This window comes from Pyxicephalus adspersus, chromosome Z (assembly GCF_032062135.1).
Source record: "Pyxicephalus adspersus chromosome Z, UCB_Pads_2.0, whole genome shotgun sequence".
NCBI lineage: Eukaryota > Metazoa > Chordata > Amphibia > Anura > Pyxicephalidae > Pyxicephalus > Pyxicephalus adspersus.
In genome coordinates this window covers 52,179,050-52,200,226 of record NC_092871.1, presented here as the reverse complement: position 1 = coordinate 52,200,226, position 21,177 = coordinate 52,179,050, and the positions used below count along the sequence as shown (strand labels likewise).

The window sequence follows — 21,177 nt, the reverse complement described above, 5'->3', positions numbered from 1 at the left end:
AAAAAAAAAATAAAAAAAAAATCTGGGTTTAGTCTATGAGGTTTCTCACTATATGTTTGAATTTGTTTTGTTGTACTATTTTATTATTACATTACCTCAGAGATATTAAGAGAGTTAAATGTGAATTTTGTAAGTGACATTTTCTTTGCACTGGTATTATGTGCTCTATTTTTGATATATACAGCTTTGTATATATGTAGAAGGAGTTTGTCATACTGATTATTTATGTTATGTTATATTTCTCTGTTTTGTAATTCCCTTTTGTTTATTCAACCTAATAAAGACTTAGAAAAAAATTCATAGAAGAGATGTGATACAGCACGTTCCCAATTTTTACAAAGTCTGTTAATCATCAAACATTATAACTGTTTGTTACTTTTTTAATGGAATGTGCAGTTAGCAAAGAACATCTTTACATTTATAGTAATTCTGATAATAATACACCTACCATCTAAAATAAGGGAATATATTCATCTGGATTAAATTGTCTTCCCATGCCTTGCCATAACTACAGGGCACTTGGCTATACTGTGACACACTGTTTCTGGAAATACTACCCTCCTACACATAGTTACAAAAAGAATAATGGCCACTTGGCAGTACAGAAGCCTGGGTTGCGTAGGCTTTCAATGCACAACAACACTATTTTTCACAGTTGACTAATAATTGCTTTATTCAGCACAGCCCCCTGAGAAACATCCCAACATGTTCATGGTATCTTGTGACTCATCCTAGAATTGTCATAGTAACTCTGGTATCTTTCATGGGAAACATCATATGGCTCGCACTTGGGTTGCCTTAGCAATAATAATATCAAGAGAAATAAGAAGTCATATGGCTCACCCCAGTGTTGTCATAGTTACAATGGTGTACCAGAAGGATGCAGGGATGCTGGTGAACTTCGTTTTACTTGTCCCCTTTTCGGCGTAGAACATAACAGTGGCAAAGATGATAATGGCCATGGTAAGGGAGAACAGAAGGAAGCCAAGTTCAGAGGCACAACTCTTCAAGGTGTACCCAAGGATTCGCAGCCCCTGAGAGTGCCGAGAAAATTTAAAGATCCGGAAGACTCTGAAAACACGTAACGTCACAAAGGCACCGCTCACATTCTCATTTGGCATGACCAGGCCAATGTAGTATGGCATTATGGCCACTACGTCTATGATGCTCATAACACTGCGCATGAACTTACAGCGGCTTGGGGCTGCAAACAGTCGCATGAGGTACTCAAAAGTGAATATAAGGACACAGGCTGTATCCATGCAAACAAAGGCTAACTGGTATTTCTCTCCACAGGGCAGCTCCTTTAAACGTCCAGTTGGTGGACGACAAGGCACTGTCTCCACCACATTGGCAATCACTGACACAGCAATGAAAAATCCAGTCACATAGTAGAAAACAAGGGCCATAGTGCTGGTATGAGGATTTTCAAAAGCCCTCCACAATCGCTGACGAAAAGTGCTGTTGGGAGGAAGAGGGGCATCACTAGCTATTTCAGCTTCCGTGTCCTCTGCTAACCTCTCCAAGTTTTCTTTTTTGCGATCACGATATTCTTCTAGGCAACAGTCTCCTATAATCTCTGGGATAATGCCATAAAATGACAACTCTTCATCAAAGGCTTGAATGCATTCATGCCGAGGATAATGCAACTTGCCTGTCCGGTAAAAGTTAAGAATGTGCCTAAACATTTCAGGATCACGGTCAAAAAAATATTCCTGTGTCTCTTGGTTGTAGAAGAATTCTTTCTCCGTGCTGCCCAGTAAGGTGTCTGGATAACGGTCCAGAGTATTTTTCCATGTCTGAAACTTCCGGCCACTAACATTCACCACAAGAATTTCATCACTTTTTTTCCCTTTGTCACTTGGGGGCTTGGGCATAGGCTTCTTGGCAAGAGGTAGCCATCCTACTGCTGCTGCTCGAGCAAAGGGAAGCCAAGTAGCCACTCCAGCCGCCATGTTTAAATGGCTAAGTCTTCAGCAGCCACAAGTCCAGTGTTTTGGTCCAGAATATGACCATGAAAAGGTTAACCTGGCACCAGAGCGGAGGCAGATTGTGAGAAAAGATTTTACAGCTCCAGCTTTTAAAAGCCAACTGAATACGATGTTGAGGATGACCCTATGGTGTCCAGTGAACCTGGGGAAAACCTCAGGTTGTCTAACTCAAACTGGCCAATAAAAAGTACACCAAAATGGTGAAATCAAATCGTAGGGTATTGACATGGAATAGCACTCAAAAATGACTAACTCCTGAAATGTGGAGATTTAAACGGATCATAGAAAGCCATTCCTATTTTTTATTAGGTCTTCGGTTTCCTATTGGAGTCTTGGATGTCTACTTGGATTTGGTATCCCACAAACTCTTCCTGTGTTTTTCTCCCACACTTACTTAGTTTTATTTTCCAAGATGTTCATGATCTGTTGACAAATTTGAAAAATATAAGATATGTGAAGGAAGAAGAACATCAACAGCACATGTTTTTTTAAATGCTGCAATTCTATACAAATGTTATACTAACTAACCTCTATATAAAGGTAGTAGAACTTAATTTTTAACATAGCCTAAAACACAGACATGAGGACATGCTATACTTTTCTGAATGGATATAAATCAGGACACTGAGCGCTGTGCTTTTTATATACCTCAGACATCTGGTCTCTGAGCTCCATGCTTCATCTAATACAGGTCTCTGGCCCCATGCTTCTCAAAATAAATACACTTTCGGACGGTGACCTCAATGCTTTCTCTAATACACAGACATCAAATTACTAACTTGTATGGTTCACCTAATACATAGGCATCAGTTCACTAACTAAAATGCTTCTTATTATAAAAAGAATCAGATCTCCTTCTCTTTATACACAAACCTCACAAAACTGTAACGTTAACAAACATCACCCATAAGGCCTGCTTATTATCCAAGGATACATAGGAGCAGATATAAACCAATAAACAGAACTAAGGTTCCTTCTTATCAATGCACCGTTCCCTACATTCAAATCACATTTATATTGTGCTGAAAAGGTACCTTCAATAAACCAGTTTAAAAGGGCTATGTAAAAGAACCAGACATATACTTTTTGTACCTCTAGACCAATTGTTATTGCTCGCACATTCTTCCCTCATTTTACTGGCTTTAGGTTAAAAATAAAAGGGTCAGATGCCAAGGCCATAGCAGGTTTGTTGGGACTCAATAACAGTCTCTCAGACCAATTGTTAGTTCTTACTTCAGGTGACAATTATGAGGACAAATGGTGAACAGAGAGGCTGCTAAACTACAGCTGGGAAGACAAGGACTACAATAGTCCTCGTTAGCAGTTGGTTATTTAGTGATCCAGCATGGTCGATTGCTAAATAGTGTTGTGCTACGCCTGTACTGATGACTTGAGACAAGAGACTTGGGTGATGGAAATAAAGCAACTGTATGGATTGTAAGGCAATCTGTCAACTTATTCTGCTTGCAGTTTACATCTCTGTAATTGACCCAGAGTTGTGAAACTACAAGTACTCAAGCTGCAAGCACAATTTTCCACCAAGAAAAATGATGATACAAAAAGCTGCCCTAAGCCACAGCCTATGATAGCTACAAAGAAATCTGGCTATGGTGCCTATTGGGGTATTTTTTAGGAAGGTAGCTGAACAATAAACCACAATACACTTTAATACATGCACTGTATGTAGAGATAAGAGGGAGAATGGAAACTACCTGTCATACTAGAACACTAGTCCCAATATATCCCCCCTTACAGCTTGTGAAGGGGATGGGACTCTTGGACTTTTTTTTATACTATGATAAGCATATGTATTGAATGTGTGTTATTTGATTGTTAATATAACTTACCATACAATACAATGTACACAATTTGCCTACAAACTCCAGTTTTTTCTTGTTTTTATTGTTTATGCACTCCATGTATGCTGACATATTCCTTCATTAGTATAAAGCTTAAGGTGTGTATATATATATACATATTTTTTTTTTTTTTTTTAAACTTTATCTACGTTTTGAATGTAGTAGACAGTAGATTCCTTAGTTGTTTTTTTTATAGCTGTCTGTTAGCCTGTAAGATTAGGTAGGTAAAGGTGTAAGGTAAGTTATCACCAGAATATTAGGTAAGGGGAAAATCTTCAAATGAAACCATATGTTCCTGTGACAGCTAAGAGAAATTTGCTCTCACTTCCTTCTCAGGACAGTAAACCAAGAGCAACCTCCCCAACAGGAAACTTACAGCAAATAATCAATTCATGGAAATTTTAACCTTCCCTATTTTAGTCAAACTCATTTGGGCGGTTGGTAAAATAGGGAAGGTTAAAATTTCCATGGTTTCATTTTCCATGGTTTCATTTGAAGATTCACATGAAGATTTTCGCCTTACCTGATATTCTGGTGATAACTTACCTTACACCTTTACCTACCTAATCTTTATTTTTTGAGCAAAAATCGGGGGGTGGCTTATTTGATGGGGATGCCTTATCATCGAGGAAACACGGTATGTAGGCTGCACTTTTACAAAGTTAAAGAGCAGATCGTTCAGAAAGCATGGCAGAAGGGGCCGATTGATTTTGATGGTGCAAGTATTCAGATATATCTGGATCTATCCCCTCGCACGCTACAGATGAGACGCATACTGAAGCCTCTTTTGGATTACATTACCACACGCGGTGCCCGGTACTCTGTGTTTACATTGCACAATCCATCTCAACTACCGGCCCTGTTTACCTTCTTGGGCGCAGATCCCATTGATGTTCCTAATTGGCTAGAAGTCTTAGAGGTACTCCCAGGTATCTACTTGAGATCGAGATCATCAACCTCCGCCCGACGTAGACGGCGCTCTCCCACTCCTCAGCGCCCCCTGGGAAGGAATACCTCAAATTCACATGAACTATGATTTCTCCTGCTGCTGAATATTTGGACTCTTGTTACCACCACTGTCTACCTCCTACATATCTTACAATGCATATCTATACCTCCTCAGAAACTTATTGTTCCTGTGTGATGTATCCATGTCCTGATCTGAGCACACCACCTATGCCGGAAGCAGATTCCTGGTATTGTGGTGACATTGGTGCACATTGGGTATGGGCGACGGCCCATCATGGTCTCAGTGGTTCTTTGTTCCCAGATGGCTGCCTACCGCCAGTACTATTACTGTTATTAATATTGTTCTGTTTACATGATACCTGGCGCTTTGAAGCTGGGTTGTTTCGGCTTCTGTAGTAACCTGCATTGTGTATTGCTGTGCACTTTAGTATGCCTGATTATTGGTATGCCGTTTATTTAATGTTTTTGTTAATGTCTTTGGGATCTTCAGTCTTGTGAAACCTTTCTACTCTTGTAAGTTTAGAAATCTATCTCCTCTCCTTGTTTTTTGGGAACGGCATATCTTCCTGGTTTCACTAACTAGAACTGTGTGATTTACTTATAGTTATATACGTGTTTTATGTTGCTGCTGCTGGTGAGCCAGCAGCTCATAGTGTTCTTGCCTACACTACCCCCCACATAGGTACACCCGGCCTCTTGTAGAGGTCGGTGTTGTGGTATATTGTTTTACTTACCTAGGTTTAGGGCCTAGAGCTCTATTTCTTTTTCCTTTTAAGTTGTTTTGTTTTTCTCGCTGCTTTTTCTTCTTTGTGTACCTTATTTTATTGATTACCTAATTTCTTCTTTCTTTTCTTTCCCCCTATTCTTTAATTATTTCCCCCACCCTTGCCCCTCCCATACCTTACCGTTAGAACACAGAAATTATGACTACCACACTCACATCTCTGAGTGTTAAGGGATTAAACTCTCCCTCAAAACGTTCAGTCCTATTCAATACACTCCAAAAATGCAGAAGCCATATTGTCTTTCTGCAAGAGACACACTTCCGCCATGACAAAATCCCGGTCCTGCATAACAAACAAGCCAAATACAGTTATCACAGCACTTCACCTGATTCTTAATCTAGGAGAGTTAGCATTCTAATAGATGGTTCTCTTTCATGGTCCCCCTCTTTGTGTAAAGTGGATCCAGACTGTCGTTTCCTCATAGTCTAGGGTATGATAGAGAAGCAACTATTTACATTTGTAAACATATACCTACCTAATTCCGGCCAGTTGACTGTCCTTGAATATATTCTGACCCTCTTATCTGAGGTGGCTCAAGGTACCATCATTATAGGAGGTGATTTTAATTTAACTTAAGATCCGTCCTTGGACATATCCAAGGGCCGTTCCCACCTGCCTTACTCTCATCATAAACTTCTGAAAGCACTGCTACATGACAATCAATTAATGGATATCTGGCGTATTCAACACCCCGGAGACAGGGATTATACGTTCTACTCCACAGTCCATAATACCGTGTTTCCCCGATGATAAGACAGTGCCATCAAATAAGACAGCCCCCCCTTTTTAGGTAAAAATGAAAAATAAGCCCACCCCCGCGAATAAGCCACCCACCGATTACTTACCAGAATCGCGTGGTGCGGTGGGTGACTCCGTGTGTGGTTCCTCCGTGTGGTTCCTCCGTGCGTCCTCTTCATGAAGAGGAAGTGACAGGACTGAAGTGACTCCGCCCACGCAAACACACGTGGCTTACTTAATGGGGATGTCCTAAAATCGGGGAAACACGGTAGCTGCTTATGCGGATGACCTTTTATTTTATGTTGCAACACCGGTAACTACTTTGCCGGTTCTTATGCGAGAGCTAGACAGATATGCCTCACTCTCTAATTACAAAGTAAACCTGCAAAAGTCAGAGGCACTGAGTGTTACTCTTCCCAGAAAAATTAGACAGGCCTTGGCCCCTTCTTTCCCCTTCAAGTGGTCTAACTCAGCTATCTCTTACCTGGGCACACAGATTCCTGCTAATCTAACGCGAATTTTAGATCTCAATTTTATCCCTCTATTAAATAAAATCGGAAGTGATCTACAGAGGTGGAGACAGATGGCATTTACATGGTTTGGGAGGTGCAATGTGCTTAAAATGAATGTTATGCCTAGACTGTTGTATATGCTGCAAGCACTCCCAATACACATCCCGCTTTTTATCCTTCGAAAATTCCAATCGGAATTTGTAAAATTTATCTGGCTTAATGGGGCGCCCAGGCTTAGGATGACATTACTGAGACTCCCCAAAGCCAACGGAGGAATGGCATTCCCTGCCCTTAGTTTTATACCATCAGGCAGTGCACTTGTCTAGGCTCCTGGATTGGTGCACTAATAGCTGCTCCAAACTGTGGGTTGGGTTGGAGGATGCATGCTCTACTGCCCCCATTGCCGCATTGGCCTGGTCGACATCCATTGATTGGCGAGACCTTGAAAGTGGTCACTAAGTACTTCTCCTCTCGAAACGTAACCATATACCCGTCTCCAATGTCCCCCATTGTAGCCGATCTTGGATTCCCCCCTGGGCCAGACTGACCCAATATTTTGCCAATGGCGTGCTTTGGGCGTGTAGAGAATATCTCATTTCATGCACAATGGGGAATGGCAACATATTCCGACCCTACAAACGAAAAGGGATCTCCCTTCATTGTCGCCCTGGGCCACATACAACTCACTTATGTTCTGAGATCCTTGCCGCGGCCCAATACAATAGCTCAATCGCTTCTTCCTCTAGAGGACTTGTGTACAACTGGTCAACCTGTACGGGGTACACTTTCCCATGCCTATCAAACCCTGTTATCTGTATATACGCCAGAACTCCCGTTATTTGTATCCCAATGGAAAGCTGATTTGGACACTTGTTTTACTGAAGCCCAGAGAGATATGTTACTTCGTTTCTGTCATAAGGCGTCCATTTGCAACAAATATCAGGAAACCAACTACAAGTTGGCCACTCGCTGGTACAGGACACCGAAGCTTGCTATGATTTTCCCGAGGTCGGATAGCACCTGCTGGAGATGTGGCCACACACAGGGTACACTACTGCATGTTTTCTGGGAATGCTCAAAATTGCAATTATATTGGAGTTCGGTAGCTAATATTATCTTAAAGCTTACAGAAGTGGATATAAGGGGCAATCCGGCCCTGGCACTTCTTCATGTTTCGGACATGTCCCGCAGTTGCTATAGTAACTCTCTCCTGAGACACCTTCTCAATGCAGCTAAGGCCTGTATCCCAGCCTTATGGAAGAATACTGCCCCTCCGACGGTAATACATTGGTTGCAAAGGGTTGCTGATATATATCACATGGAGGATATCACATCCCCTGGCGCTAAAAAAGCAGAAAAATTCGCACAGACTTGGTACCACTGGATCCACTTTATCACTACTGAGGAATATTGTCGTTTGTTACGACCACCCCCCTAGATACCTGAGTATTCTGGGATGGATGCCTAATTGCATCCTGCCACTGTTTCAGAGATGTGATAGATTCTTTAGCTGGTCAATGCCCATTTTAACCCCCCCACCTCTCCCCCCTTCCTTTTTCTCTTTCTCTTTCTTTTTTTTTTATTCTTAACTCCTTTTTTTTAATTAGTTAATTTGTTTGTTCTTTTATTTTTTTTTTCAAAATAGTTTTGAAAACCTTAAGGTATCATGGTTCCTGCTACTGATACAGCACAACGGGTTGGTTACAATGTTTGTATTTCTATTCGGTTGGCCGTTAAGCCACAAGCTTGAAGATATGTATTGTTAGAACCTAACCTTGCTGTATGTTCTTATTTGAACTATATGTTACGACCACTTTATTTTCTTTTCTCTGTATGTACCTTGATATCTTTTAATAAAAATAATTTAAAAATAAAAAAATATATAATAACACTGGGGAATGTATTTTTTGTTGAGTTAGATCTTACATTTGTTTTTACTAAGTTTTGGTGGGGGGAATCCAGAAATGACCTCAGTTTTTTGCTATCACATCCAGTTTTTACGATACAGGGTACCCTCCATTTTTGTAAAAAAACATACAAATTTTACATACAATGAAAAATTAATTAAATATTAACTTGAATGTACTGTTTATTTAAATTCCTTTTGTTCATACAAACAATTTACTGTTCATTATTATGACATTTATTTTACAGTAAAACATTTGAAAATTAATCAGTTAAGCAGTTATGGTAAAAATGTACGCCTATAGCTTTTCCTGGAGTGTTCAGTGTTAGGACAATTCCGCCGGATGCATCAACAATAGTCAGCCATCATAAGTACATCCCATCTACCCTGATAACAACCTTCCATGACCTTTAAATCCTGGTGGAATCGTTCACCTTGCTCATCACTGACTGCACCAAGGTTTTCCGGGAAGTTAGAAAGATGGCTATGCAGAAAATGCACCTTGATGCTTATATTGCAACCAAGCATTTTGTAGATCTCAGAGAGTTTCTGGACAATTTCCTGATGAAATGTTCATCTTTGATGAGCTGCTGAATCTGTGGACCATCAAACAAACCAGCCTTTATTTTTTCAAATGACAGGCTAGGAAATACCAACATTAGGTACTTGAAACAGTCTCTTTCAGTTGGCAAAGCTTTAATGAACTGCTTCATCAGACCCAGTTTCATGTGCAGAGGCGGGAATCTAATATTCTTTATATAAATAAGTGGCTCATGTAGAATGTTTGGATCACCTGGTTTTAGGGCAGATCTTGGAGGCCAATTCTTTTCCACCCAATGCCTTTCACAAGCTCTGCTGCCCCACATGCACAGATAACAGGGATACTTGGTGTATCCACGTTGCTGACCAAGAAGGAAGCATATCATTTTAGGGTCAACACAGATGACCCAATTGTGTTGGTGATATTGCAACAACTCAATGACTCTCTTTATGTCTGCATATTCTTCACAAAGAGAAACTGAATGGCCAATTGGGACTGACCCAAATATATTGCCATTGTCAAGGAGAACACACTTTAAGCTCCGCTTTGAGCTATCGATGAATAGTCGCCATTCAGTTGAGTTATAGATTAGAATTCCCAATTCCTCCTTTAAACCAAGTATGTTAATACACAAAGCCACTGTCAGTTCTAAAGTACTGCAGAAATGCAATTTCTCTGGTTCAAAAGTACGATACCTTTGTTACTTTATCAAGCAAAATTTTCTCACACAGTCTTGATGCTAGGAGTTCTGAAGCCTTCTTCGATAGTCCCAAATCACATGCCAAATCACTCATCTCATGCTGATCAAATCCCTTACAGAGTCCTTCTGTAAGGGAGAGAACCCTTCATCACCTAGTTCACCATCATCACCATCATGTTTTTCAAGGGAGGGTAGTGTAATGAAAAACAGCACTGGGAATTCATCTGAATGAGCCACTGGCCGTATAGCCGATAATAGACTAGGATACTCTGTTACATTTATTTTTCTTGTTATATCCTGAAGTTTTCACTATACAAAAGTGACAATCACTGAAATGATCTCCTGGCTCTCGCCAAACCATAGGTATACCAAATGGCATCTTATCACACATTCCCTTTGTCCACATCCGTAAACCTTCGACACACTGTTTGCACACCTTATGAGGGGCCCAAGATTTATCTTGATCACCAAGTTTAACTTTGAAATATGCCAAATAGGCTTGCTCTACAAATGTCTCTACAAACTGCCACAGATATAGCAAAATGAATCAAGGTTTTTTAGGCACTTACAATGAGAAACAGCAGAGCCAGACATGATCTGAAAGAAATACATGTGTAAGTAGAAAAATAATATTTTGCTTATTCACTACGTAGAGCAGCGCACAACCTCTGACCACACTGTCTTGTGTGTAAATGAATAGCCTATACAAATCCACGCTACAGTCCACGCTAACGCTACAGTCACATTAATATAAGCGGAAGAAAAAACCTGACGTGATAGAAGAAAACTGCACTTTCAGAATCAGCATACTTATTTTAGTGTAAATAAGCTTAAAAATTGCCAACAAAAATTTTTTCAAAATTGTTCCCCAGTGTAAGTTATGAAAATTGGGTGCAGTCTACACCTGTAAATCACATATTTTAGGACTTCTACAGTTCACAATTCTACATCAAAGCGAAATCTAGGAAGTACCTTCACAAAGGATGGCAGGAGGACAGCAGAATATGGCGATTTTCCTGGTGCTTTCCTATTGTATAAGCCCTTCCAAGACCCTGATGCTAGCACAACGGTACTATGCGTTAACCACTTGTCCCTGCACATTCTGGTTAATGCTAATTTTTGAATAGTTTTAATCTATCCAGTAAAAGTCTATGTGACACTGTTAAAATAATTCCATTTGAATATCACAGATGTAGAGGTTGGGTTTCCCACAGATTTATGGGATTTATTAAATGTTTTAAACTTTCAACTTGAAAAAAAACTGCTGCCAGACTGGAAACTACAAAAAAACAAATTTGCCTATAGATATATTATAACCTAACATTTCTTAAGTCTTTACCATGTTGCCCCAACATTTATCCTAATACTACAGTCTGATTCTACCATACATCTGGTCCTACAAAGACACTCATCTTTGTTAGTGGAGAAGTTACACCCTCTCTGGCATACATTGCATACAATGTAAGACTGTCTGTACTGCATTGTATATGAGAACGTCGAAGGCCTAATTCATATACTGGGAGTAAGAGAGTGCCATAGGAGCAAAAAAAAAGTTTAAATCCCTCCAATATTGGTGTGTAAAATTAGCAACAAACTAACTCAACTTTAAAATAGTAAGGGATCTCTTTTTACAATCAGAATCAGACACTCCCTAAATCATTACCTTTTGAGGGCATGTCAGATCCTGTTTCATAAGTATAGCCTAAAGTGTATCTAAACAAAACAAAATTTTAACATATTGCTGCTAACCAATAGCTTATTTTCTTTTTTCACCTGTCAAAGCAATTTTGTCATTCTAAGCTATGTGCCTGATTTGAGCCACAAACACCTGCCTCTCTATTTTTCTCTGTAACATAGAAAGAAAGGCTCATAGTCACTAGGTATAGCAAAGAAAAATGTGACTAATAAAATTCTATCACAAGCAAATAGCAAAGTAAGTTATCAAATGTAAAAATTATTTAACTGGTAAATTTAACTAACTGGGTAATCAGGCAGGATTTTTCATAATCCACAAGTATGGCAAACTTGCCTTGTACTTTACTTCAATGATAATGTTCCCCACCACCCCTTGGTTGCTACCATGTTTTTCTCTTCTTCTCCAGGGTCCAGCATATTCTTGCTGAGACCATTGGGCATCTGCTGATTATGTAATATCTGTGCATAACACTGAAGTTTTGTAATCCCAGCACCTGGCTCCATTGTCACGCAGGTTTATTCACTTTCAGATGCTAGGAAAGGGCAGGACTGCAAATTGCACTGCCCTCAAAACAACTCAATTTCTAGAAAAAGGGAATGCTGGTGGCACATTTTAGGTCAACTTCATACCTGCTTACAGCTGCATACAGATGACTGCAGGGGTTGTTGGGATCAGGGCCCTGTAGATACTAGGGGCTGTTCTAATCTGTCAAAGCATATCTAAACTGGCCAATGGCATCAGCAGCTGCAACTTGCTGTCCTTGCATCTTCTCTTCAGCCTTTTCCACTGTTTCTGAGGAAGTGCACTGATTTTCACAAATGCCTCGACCTGCACACTCACCAGCTGCTTCTGTTTAGAATTAAGCCACTTAGAAAATTTTAATAATTTAAATGCCAAAATAAATTTGTTAGTGTTTTATCCCTAGGAGTAACCAAACTGATAGAGCAAATGGTTCCCTGTGGCATAAGCTACACATGTAGCAGCAATCACTTGCACATGAAGCATAGGAGCATACGAATAGGATAGGATTGCAAACAATTAAGATTTATTACTACTACATGCTTCTTGTTTATTGTACACCATGGGGAGCCATTTGTTCTATCTGACTTGTGGTGATGAATTACTTCCAATTCTAATAGTGTGATAAAGCTATCAAAAATCTTATTTGTAGTTGCCTTGAAGGCACACTACAATAAAAAATATTGTACTCTGATAAATGGATCCAGATGATTCAAAATATTTTTGTTTATATGGATTCATTTTTAACATCATCTCTTCATCATTTACATACAGACCAGCAAAAGTATGATTCACCAGGGTCTGGTATAAACTATAAAGGCACCTTTAGGCCTGTTCAGTCTGTGAAGGTGCATTATTGCACACACAATAATGTGCAGTACTTAGAGTACTTTGCATGTGATGCATGACTGTAGCTCCTTCATGTTGAAACAACAGACCAAAAACCAAACATACGTCATTTTTTAAAGTCATGTGCGTTGTGGTGCACTGCAGTGCTAGTCCATTTCCACCCACTGTACTTATTCCTTTGGAGTGCCATTTCAAATGAAACACACAGTACGAAGTGGCTCGCATTACTGCCTGAGTGCGTATATCAGTCAGCTTTTATTCATATCCTTTTTATAAACATTAGTTCAAAATAAAAATAAAAAAAAAACCTGCTATAACTTATTTACAGTACAAATTGGGCTTTAACTTGTTTATTGCTTACTTAAAGTCTATCGAAACCTGTATATTCACAGTGAGACAATGAAAATGTTAAGCAACATGTATCATTTTGAACTATGATGTATATCATCGTTGTTCGTATTCGTTTGTTGATTTTGTACATGATGTGAATAAACTTCATTTTTACTGAAATGTTTGCTTTTCTCCACAAGATCCTTGTTCTGTTTATTTTTGTGACAAAGCTCAACTTTATTAAGGGCAACATATACTGTCAACTCTAACTCTGCATATTTTACTGTACATACTAAGAAGTCAATGATTCAATTAGAAAAACTGGGAAACCAACGTTTTTGCGACAAAGTTTACAACTGTAATCAAATGTGGACAAGGCCTGTCTACCCAGGGTATTGCTATGCACATCAGACTACCTACCACACAAAATCACCTAGTCTCTGTTAAACTGTAGTTTTGAGAACAGCTAATCACATGCTTGTAGTACCTCTGAATATGAATTCCCAATTCTGCCCATAGAATGTTTTCTGAATTCTTATTATGCCTACTCCCAGTTATTCAGATATAAACAAATAACACTTTTGTTTTCTCCTACTCCTGCTTCACAGGAAAAAAATATCAGGCAGAATACAGGACGTTTGAAGGATGTAGACTTCATTGGAAAGAATAGGTGACAAAAAGGCTAACGTTCCACAAATTGAGAAAATCCTATTGGTGGACTTTAGCAAATTAGTTCTCCACCAAATGGTTTTAATCAATGCCTAAAGTTTTTTTTTTAAATACATCACATAAAACAACATGTATTTAAGGTTAATGGAGGAATTTTTTCAAGTCATATAATTCATCTTTTTATCCATCAGCTGAAGCCACTTTTTTATTACAGCAGAATTGTAGGTCTCCCTCACTGTAGAGAAGTGTCATCAAACCATCTATTTACAAGACTACTGCTGAATCTGATGAATGGTGAAATAAGCTGAACAATACAGTACATGAGAATACTGCTGGGTAGAGCACTACAGACAAGAAAGGCCGGAGATGTCAAAGGGCAGAGCATCTAGCAACATCTGAAAAAAAGTCTGTCTGGGTAGGTTAATTCCTGTTGAATTGAACTGAAGGTTGGCACATCATTTATTGCTTCATATATCAGTACCAGGTAAGTATTTCTGAAGGACACTTGCTAACAATTCTGTTTTCTGAAATTAAAAATTTGACAAATTGCTGCATGCCCTTATCTTTCTTGCTAGGTAAAGGAGTCCCAGAGTGCATTTTTATAACTCCTGTAAGTACTATTCATTGGAAATGCTCTCAACAAAATGCTATGTAAGCAAACTCGTCAATCAGCGCACAGTTGATATAGATCTTCGAACCTGCAGAGAAGTGTAGACTGCGGATGATGCATGCAACGTTTTATTTAAAAGTGCAGTTTAAAAACAGCTTTTCATACAGCTAATTCAGCAGTTTTTTATATTGCACTTTAAAATAAATTACTATATATTTACTATATATATTTTTTGTTTGTTTTAAAGTAGTATGCTATGAAAGAGTCATTTGTCTTTATTGACCTGGGTAAATCTACCCCCCCCCCCCATCTAAATATGGGGGTGGGGGGTGTTTGAAATGTACTGCAAGTCAAAAATCATTCTTGATATAAAGGGGTAAATACACCACATATTCCTATTTACCAGCCATATAAACTAGTATAGTTTATAATCCTATACGGCAGGCTTTGTGATCTAGCCCCCCCCTTTCCACACTGGTTAGGTCAGTGACTGTAGTGACTTTTCTCTACTGAAGTTTAGCAATACAGCTAGGTCAAGGATCCGGCCTCAGTCTGCTAATTGGACAGTGAGCAAGTGGCAAGAAACTGATGTCGTCTTCCCTGTGCCCTTTAGGAAAGTTCACAGCATGACAGTGAACATAAAGCAGTGCAGTTCTTCTGACTGGAGCTGACCCTCCTCTAGTGAAGCCCTCTGGGGTAATTAAAGGAAGCCAATAACAAGACAAAGTCAGGTAGTTAAACTAATATATACTGTATATATATATATATATATATATATATAACCCGGTACACAGCACCGTCAATTTCAAAGTGCATGCAGATAGAATTGTAAATTCTAAGATTTGTAGCACCAAAATATTTATTTCACAATGAGACAATAATTTCAAAGATGTGATCATCAGGACCAGCTGTGGGCTATGCCTGTCTTCAAGCCTTAATATATCCATATACACGGGTATAAAACACTGTTGTGCTGATGATAAAATCTTTATAATTATTGCCTCATTTTTAAATAAACCTTTTAGTGCAGCAAATCTTGGACCCTTACAATTCATTCTTTGGTCATGCGATGGGCTCACCACTTCCTTTAACAAAATTTGGCAAAGCTTGACTTAAATTTTGAGGCATTCCCATCACTGTCTTTGGTTTTGTCGAAGTAAGCCTCTTATCTAATAATATTCTGGCCAATCACATTGCAGATCATTGATATTGCTGAGATGCTTGTTTTATTTTTCTTACCCTAGGACTAAACTTGTGTCAATAGCAGGTACAACCTTAGAGGAAGTTGCAGCAATGGCTTCTTCTACTATCTACAGATCAGAAGCAGTTTAGAGTCTGCCAAATTAGCTTGATTCCTTGCAATGCATATAACTGGACAACAGAGGATTGATTGACTTTCTCACTGTAAAATATTTTATAAATAACTAACGGCTAAACATTGTATAAAGAGAAAAGATGAGATTCACTGTTAGGTTTTTGTTAAAACAGAGGGGAAATCCAACATTTTAAGGGGCAGGAAAAGAATAAACCTTCCAATGGGGAAACTTCATCTTCATGACAATTGTCTAAGAAGGAATTTCCCTACCACTGAAGATAAATCTTCCCACTTCCCACCTATTCAGTCTACAGGATGCGACGTGAAGAGAAAACTCAGTGATACACAGAGGCCAAAAATAACACCATATTAAAACAATATTTAATATGAAAAAAGAAATTTTCCCTTATCTGCTGTCACTATAGCTACCATTATTAGGACAAGTACGACAGGAATGATTACATACCCTTATAAAGGATGTAACCCTTCCGGGTAAATGTGAAATGTGTCAACAGTTACCCTATAAAATAACAGCCATTGTGCCTATATAGAGGGGCATGATGAATACAGCTTTGCCATTGGCCCTTGATATATACAGGCCCCCTGTGGACCAGTGTCTAGGGCATCAGGTTTGGAGAAAAAAGCATTGGGCCTAAAATATGCAAACCGAGAATAATCTTTCCTTATTTTCTTTCCATCATCTTCCCCCCACTGGACAGATGTTGCTCCATTCTGCAAGATAAATGTAGGGGGAAACGGACAGGAGGTATTGTGGTGATGAAATTACTTCATGTTGGCCAAATATACCCCAATCTGGTGTAAAGTAAAATAAAAATAAAAGAAGGGAAAGCCATACTTGAAATAAAAGCTGGAGGTCACTGGGTAGAATGAAGAGGAGATGGATAGGTTCATGTTGGCACTAATATTTGCTGGATTGGGGCTGATGGAAAATATAGAGCAGGGTTTCTCAACCATTCCGTGAAATCCTAGGGTTCCTCCAGAGGTTGCTAGGGATTTATTCTAAAAGGGAGACATTCTTCCCACTGGGCAGCAATGTAAGAGTAATTCTGAGCTGTGGATATAATAAATAAAGCAGGGGGTTCAGCAAAACCTAAAGGTTATTTCAAGGGGTTTCCCATGTAAAAAAGTTGAGAAACACTGGTATAGGAGGTTATCAGCTTTATTAAGGGAAAGCTTCACCAAAAGTTAAGTTGTCCTTAAGCATTAAATTATATTGTGTGGTCATCTTTAGTCTCTCATACTCAGCAGCAAAAGATGTAAAATCATGACTTTCATTGTAATAAATAGGAACTGAGATGTTGCCAATAAATAAGCTATATAATATAAGCTACTTAGAAATGGCTTCCCAAGCAGTTTGATTACCAAGTAGTTTGATTACATAGGAGAGCACAAAGCATCCTTAATCTGACAGTGATCTATCCATCCCTTCATATACAGCTTGGCTTTTTAGCACAATGGATCCTTGATTATCCACGCTAATGGTGCTGAATAGTCGATAAGCACCGTTTATAAAAATCACTTCTTTAATTACTGAGAAAATAGTACAAACAACATTTCAAATCCAAATAAATTCGGGAAGGGAAAAAAGTTATTTTCCTTACTCATAAATGCATGTGATTAACAGACAATGGCTAATTGTGGTTTACTACAATCTGTCTACAAATTAAGTGTAATTCACTAATAAGCTTTGTTGGCTTATATAAAGAAGACTCATATATAAGAATCCAAAAACAAACATACATGCAAAAAATGTAATTGTGCATGAAAAAGACGCTGACACATTTCCAGTTATGTATTACCAAAACTTGGCCTGACCTGGTTCTGAAATGCAGCTGCTTATGATGCCTACAAGTACTTTGTTGTGATTAAAGTATAGCTATGATCAAGCAATTTATGGTTTATCCTGGACTCCCCATATTATAGTTTGACAAGGTTTTGATCCTGCCAAAAGTTCTAGTTGTAATTTGCTTTAGCAGGATGTGAACACTGTTTGTTCTGAAATTGAATCACTGTGTGACACCATGTGGACATGTAGTTTTAGATGGACCTAGTAACTAACAAATAATTAATAATTTGTCTCAATTTTTGTAACTGTGACTTTGCTGGACAGTTTGGTATGCCTATAAATGTGAAGAAATTCATCAAGTGAATACTATCATTACTGTTACGACCACATACTGATAAAGAATACAATTGTTTTAGCTTTAGTTGGCCTTTATGTCTTACTGTTTGTGTTGCTAAGCCCTACTACTGTTAATAAACTCCTAAATATCAGATGAATGAGAGGGAGTGGAGCTTAACAAAGGCAGGGGTGGGCTTAACAGAAATCAAGACTTCATGTACAACCCAATGCCAAAGGCTATATGGGTGTTATTCCCACCCCTGACCGGGTCACTGAAAAGAGGGTCAGCTGGTATCTCATAACCATGACAAGCAGTTTTACCTTTCCTTTCCTAAATGAATTTATATATTTAATAAAGACATTTGCTCTGAATAGACGGATAACTGTTCCCTTTCCCTTTTGTGTAGAAAAGGTAACTCAGATAGATATTTCTAACAAATTGGTTTAGATGAAAAATAAGAGCACTGTGTACAAAATTTTCTTGTGTTCTGGTCAGTTGATTATACAGCAGCCTAACCACATAGGTCATTTCAATAAAGAACTTGGTGGGGGTAGACATAAACTAATCAGAGTTTTTGCAGCATACTATGTCAGTTCACTGCACTCATGATGTTCACTGCCACAGATGTTTGAATGTTACAGAAACACAATTTCATAGATTTACAAAGCCACATTCTATGGAACTGGTAGCCCGTGTTCTGGATGTTCCACACAGTGTTGGGCCCATTTCATGCAATTAATCTGCCATGAGAATGTAGAGGGAGCTGTATGTGCTCATTTCCTAATTTTTAATTTCCATCAACAATCCAAAACATACTACTCCACTTGGCTTCTTTTCAAATTTCTCCCATATTTGTTTTAAATTGCACTGAGAAAATCAGAGTAGGTAAAAAAATATCAGAAAGGTGAAACTGTAAAACTTGGTACCTTGGTGGTCAGTTCTATGGCCTTGCACCATCTGCATGGGGTTCTTAAGTACTTTAAAAGCCAAGTGAGGGATTCCCACCCAAAATTACCCCAGTGCGTGATGGAGACAATGATGTGTATATTGAGCAGATTGGTGTGACAGCTGAGCAGAAATGTGGACAATATAAATATATAAATTATAGATGAATAATGTTAGTATTCACTACCTGCATTATTACACAGTATTTATATAGCGCCATCATTTTACACAGCGCTGTATGAAGTCCATAGTCGTGTCACAAACTGTCCCTCAAAGGAGCTCACAATCTAATGTCTGCTCATTTAAAAGAGCGCTCAAAACTCATTTTTTCAAACTTGCCTACCCGTCTTCTTCTGTCTGCTAAACCCTCATACTTCCCACCACTACATATCGCCCATCCTATTGTGTGTGAAATTCCCCCACCTACTAGATTGTAAGCTCTTCGGGGCAGGGTCCTCTCCTCCTGTATCACTGTCTGTATTAGTCTGTCATTTGCAATCCCTATTTAATGTACAGCGCTGCTTAATATGTTGGCGCTATATAAATCCAGTTTATTAATATTAATGTCCCTACCATAGTCATAAGTCAATAATGTAGACCAAGGTCAATTTAGGGGGGAGCCAATTAACCTAACCACATGACTTTTTTTTTTGGGAAGTGGGAGGAAACTGGAGCACCCAGAGGAAACCCAGGCAGACACAGGGAGAACTTGCAAACTACAGGCAGATAGTGTCCTGGCTGAGATTTGAACCTGGGACCTAGCGCTGCAAAGGCCAGAGTGCTAACCCCTGAGCCATTGTGCTACCCAGGAATGCATAGGAATGCATGGGAATGCATGGGAATGCATGAGAATGTATTCAATTTGCTATTTTAAATACACACATACACCCATTTTGGTATTCCTAAATTTACAAAGCATGACTGAATTAAACAGAGCTTCTATCACACTTATGAAAAGCCTTTTTGCAATGGACCAGACAAGCCAGTGTCTGTCATAGATGGATAGAGTGGCTGTCATAGATGGATAGAGTGTTTCACATTTACTTGCACACTTGTGTACAGCCCAAACTTATATACTCCTGCTGAACTCCAGTATCGTTGCATCAGTCATCCCAGTGTAAAGCTGCAAAGCATATGGTATCTATCACAGTACACAGATCTGAATCAGGCTGGGTAATCCACAGTGCAAACTGTAGCAATTAATGTACACACATGGTGCCAAACTGCTGCATAACCCCCTCTCCCCACTATCAACATCAACATGGACTTCTAGCTGTCATTCCCCTGCTGCCCTCCATAAATCCTGCACTAGCCATGCCTGAAAACTTCTATGATTCTACCTGTCTCTCGGGAATCTGTCCTTATGCACTTCAACAATATATTTATCTGCAACCTTCCCATTACCTGTCAATAAAGCCGTGAATGTCAGGTACCTGTCTCCTGAACAGTCCCTGAATTAGTCCGTAAAAACGACTCCACCTGCTAAACATAAAAAGAAGGATACTCCAAACATGGATGGCTGCTCTCCATCACTATCCCGCAGCTGCTGCTGTCCAGTCCCTGTGTCGGTGTCCCTACTCTCCTAATGGTCCCTTTCAGCAATCCGCGCTTGTTGTTGCAGCCTTAGCATTCCTGACTCCCTGATTAGAGTCCCTGCCCAGTGAAACTCCTTACCTGCTTCTCAGGAGCAGTCCAGGTGTCTCCCCAGCGGTCCAGCTGAGTGGCAGAGATGCTGGAGTCACCCCGGGGCTGTTTTCCCTCATTTTAGAGCTGGGATTAGAAGAATTCCCTCCGCCCTCTCATCACTTCCCCTCCCTTCTCTTCACTCTCACTCACTCCCTTTTCATGTCTTAATCGCTCTGCAGGAGGAGGGACCTGGAAGAGGCTGCAACACTGGAGCCTGGGAGGGGGACTACAAGTGCTATTGGGGAATGTATGGGGTATTGACCACTATTGCACCAATGGAGCCTGGGAGAATAGGGCTCTAGGGAACTACTTTGCAATGCATGGGGTATTAACCTCTACATTGCAGCACTGGAGTTTGGCAGGGGACTACAAGTGCTATTGGGGAATGCATGTGGTGTTAACTCCTACTCTGC

At 39.4% G+C, this 21,177-nt stretch overlaps 1 protein-coding gene across 1 annotated transcript in view; it reads right to left on the bottom strand.

Moving 5' to 3' along the window:
- Window positions 1–20,865, bottom strand: part of KCND1 (potassium voltage-gated channel subfamily D member 1) — a 98,576-nt gene extending 77,711 nt beyond the window's left edge. Inside the window, exons 1-2 of the mRNA XM_072431425.1 lie at window positions 20,753–20,865; window positions 844–2,414 (exon numbers count right to left, since the gene is read on the bottom strand). Coding sequence (XP_072287526.1) covers window positions 844–1,955 — 1,112 coding nt within the window. The 5' untranslated portion in view covers window positions 1,956–2,414; window positions 20,753–20,865. The remainder of the gene's footprint in view (window positions 1–843; window positions 2,415–20,752) is intronic.
- Between the last annotated feature and the right edge of the window lie 312 nt (window positions 20,866–21,177).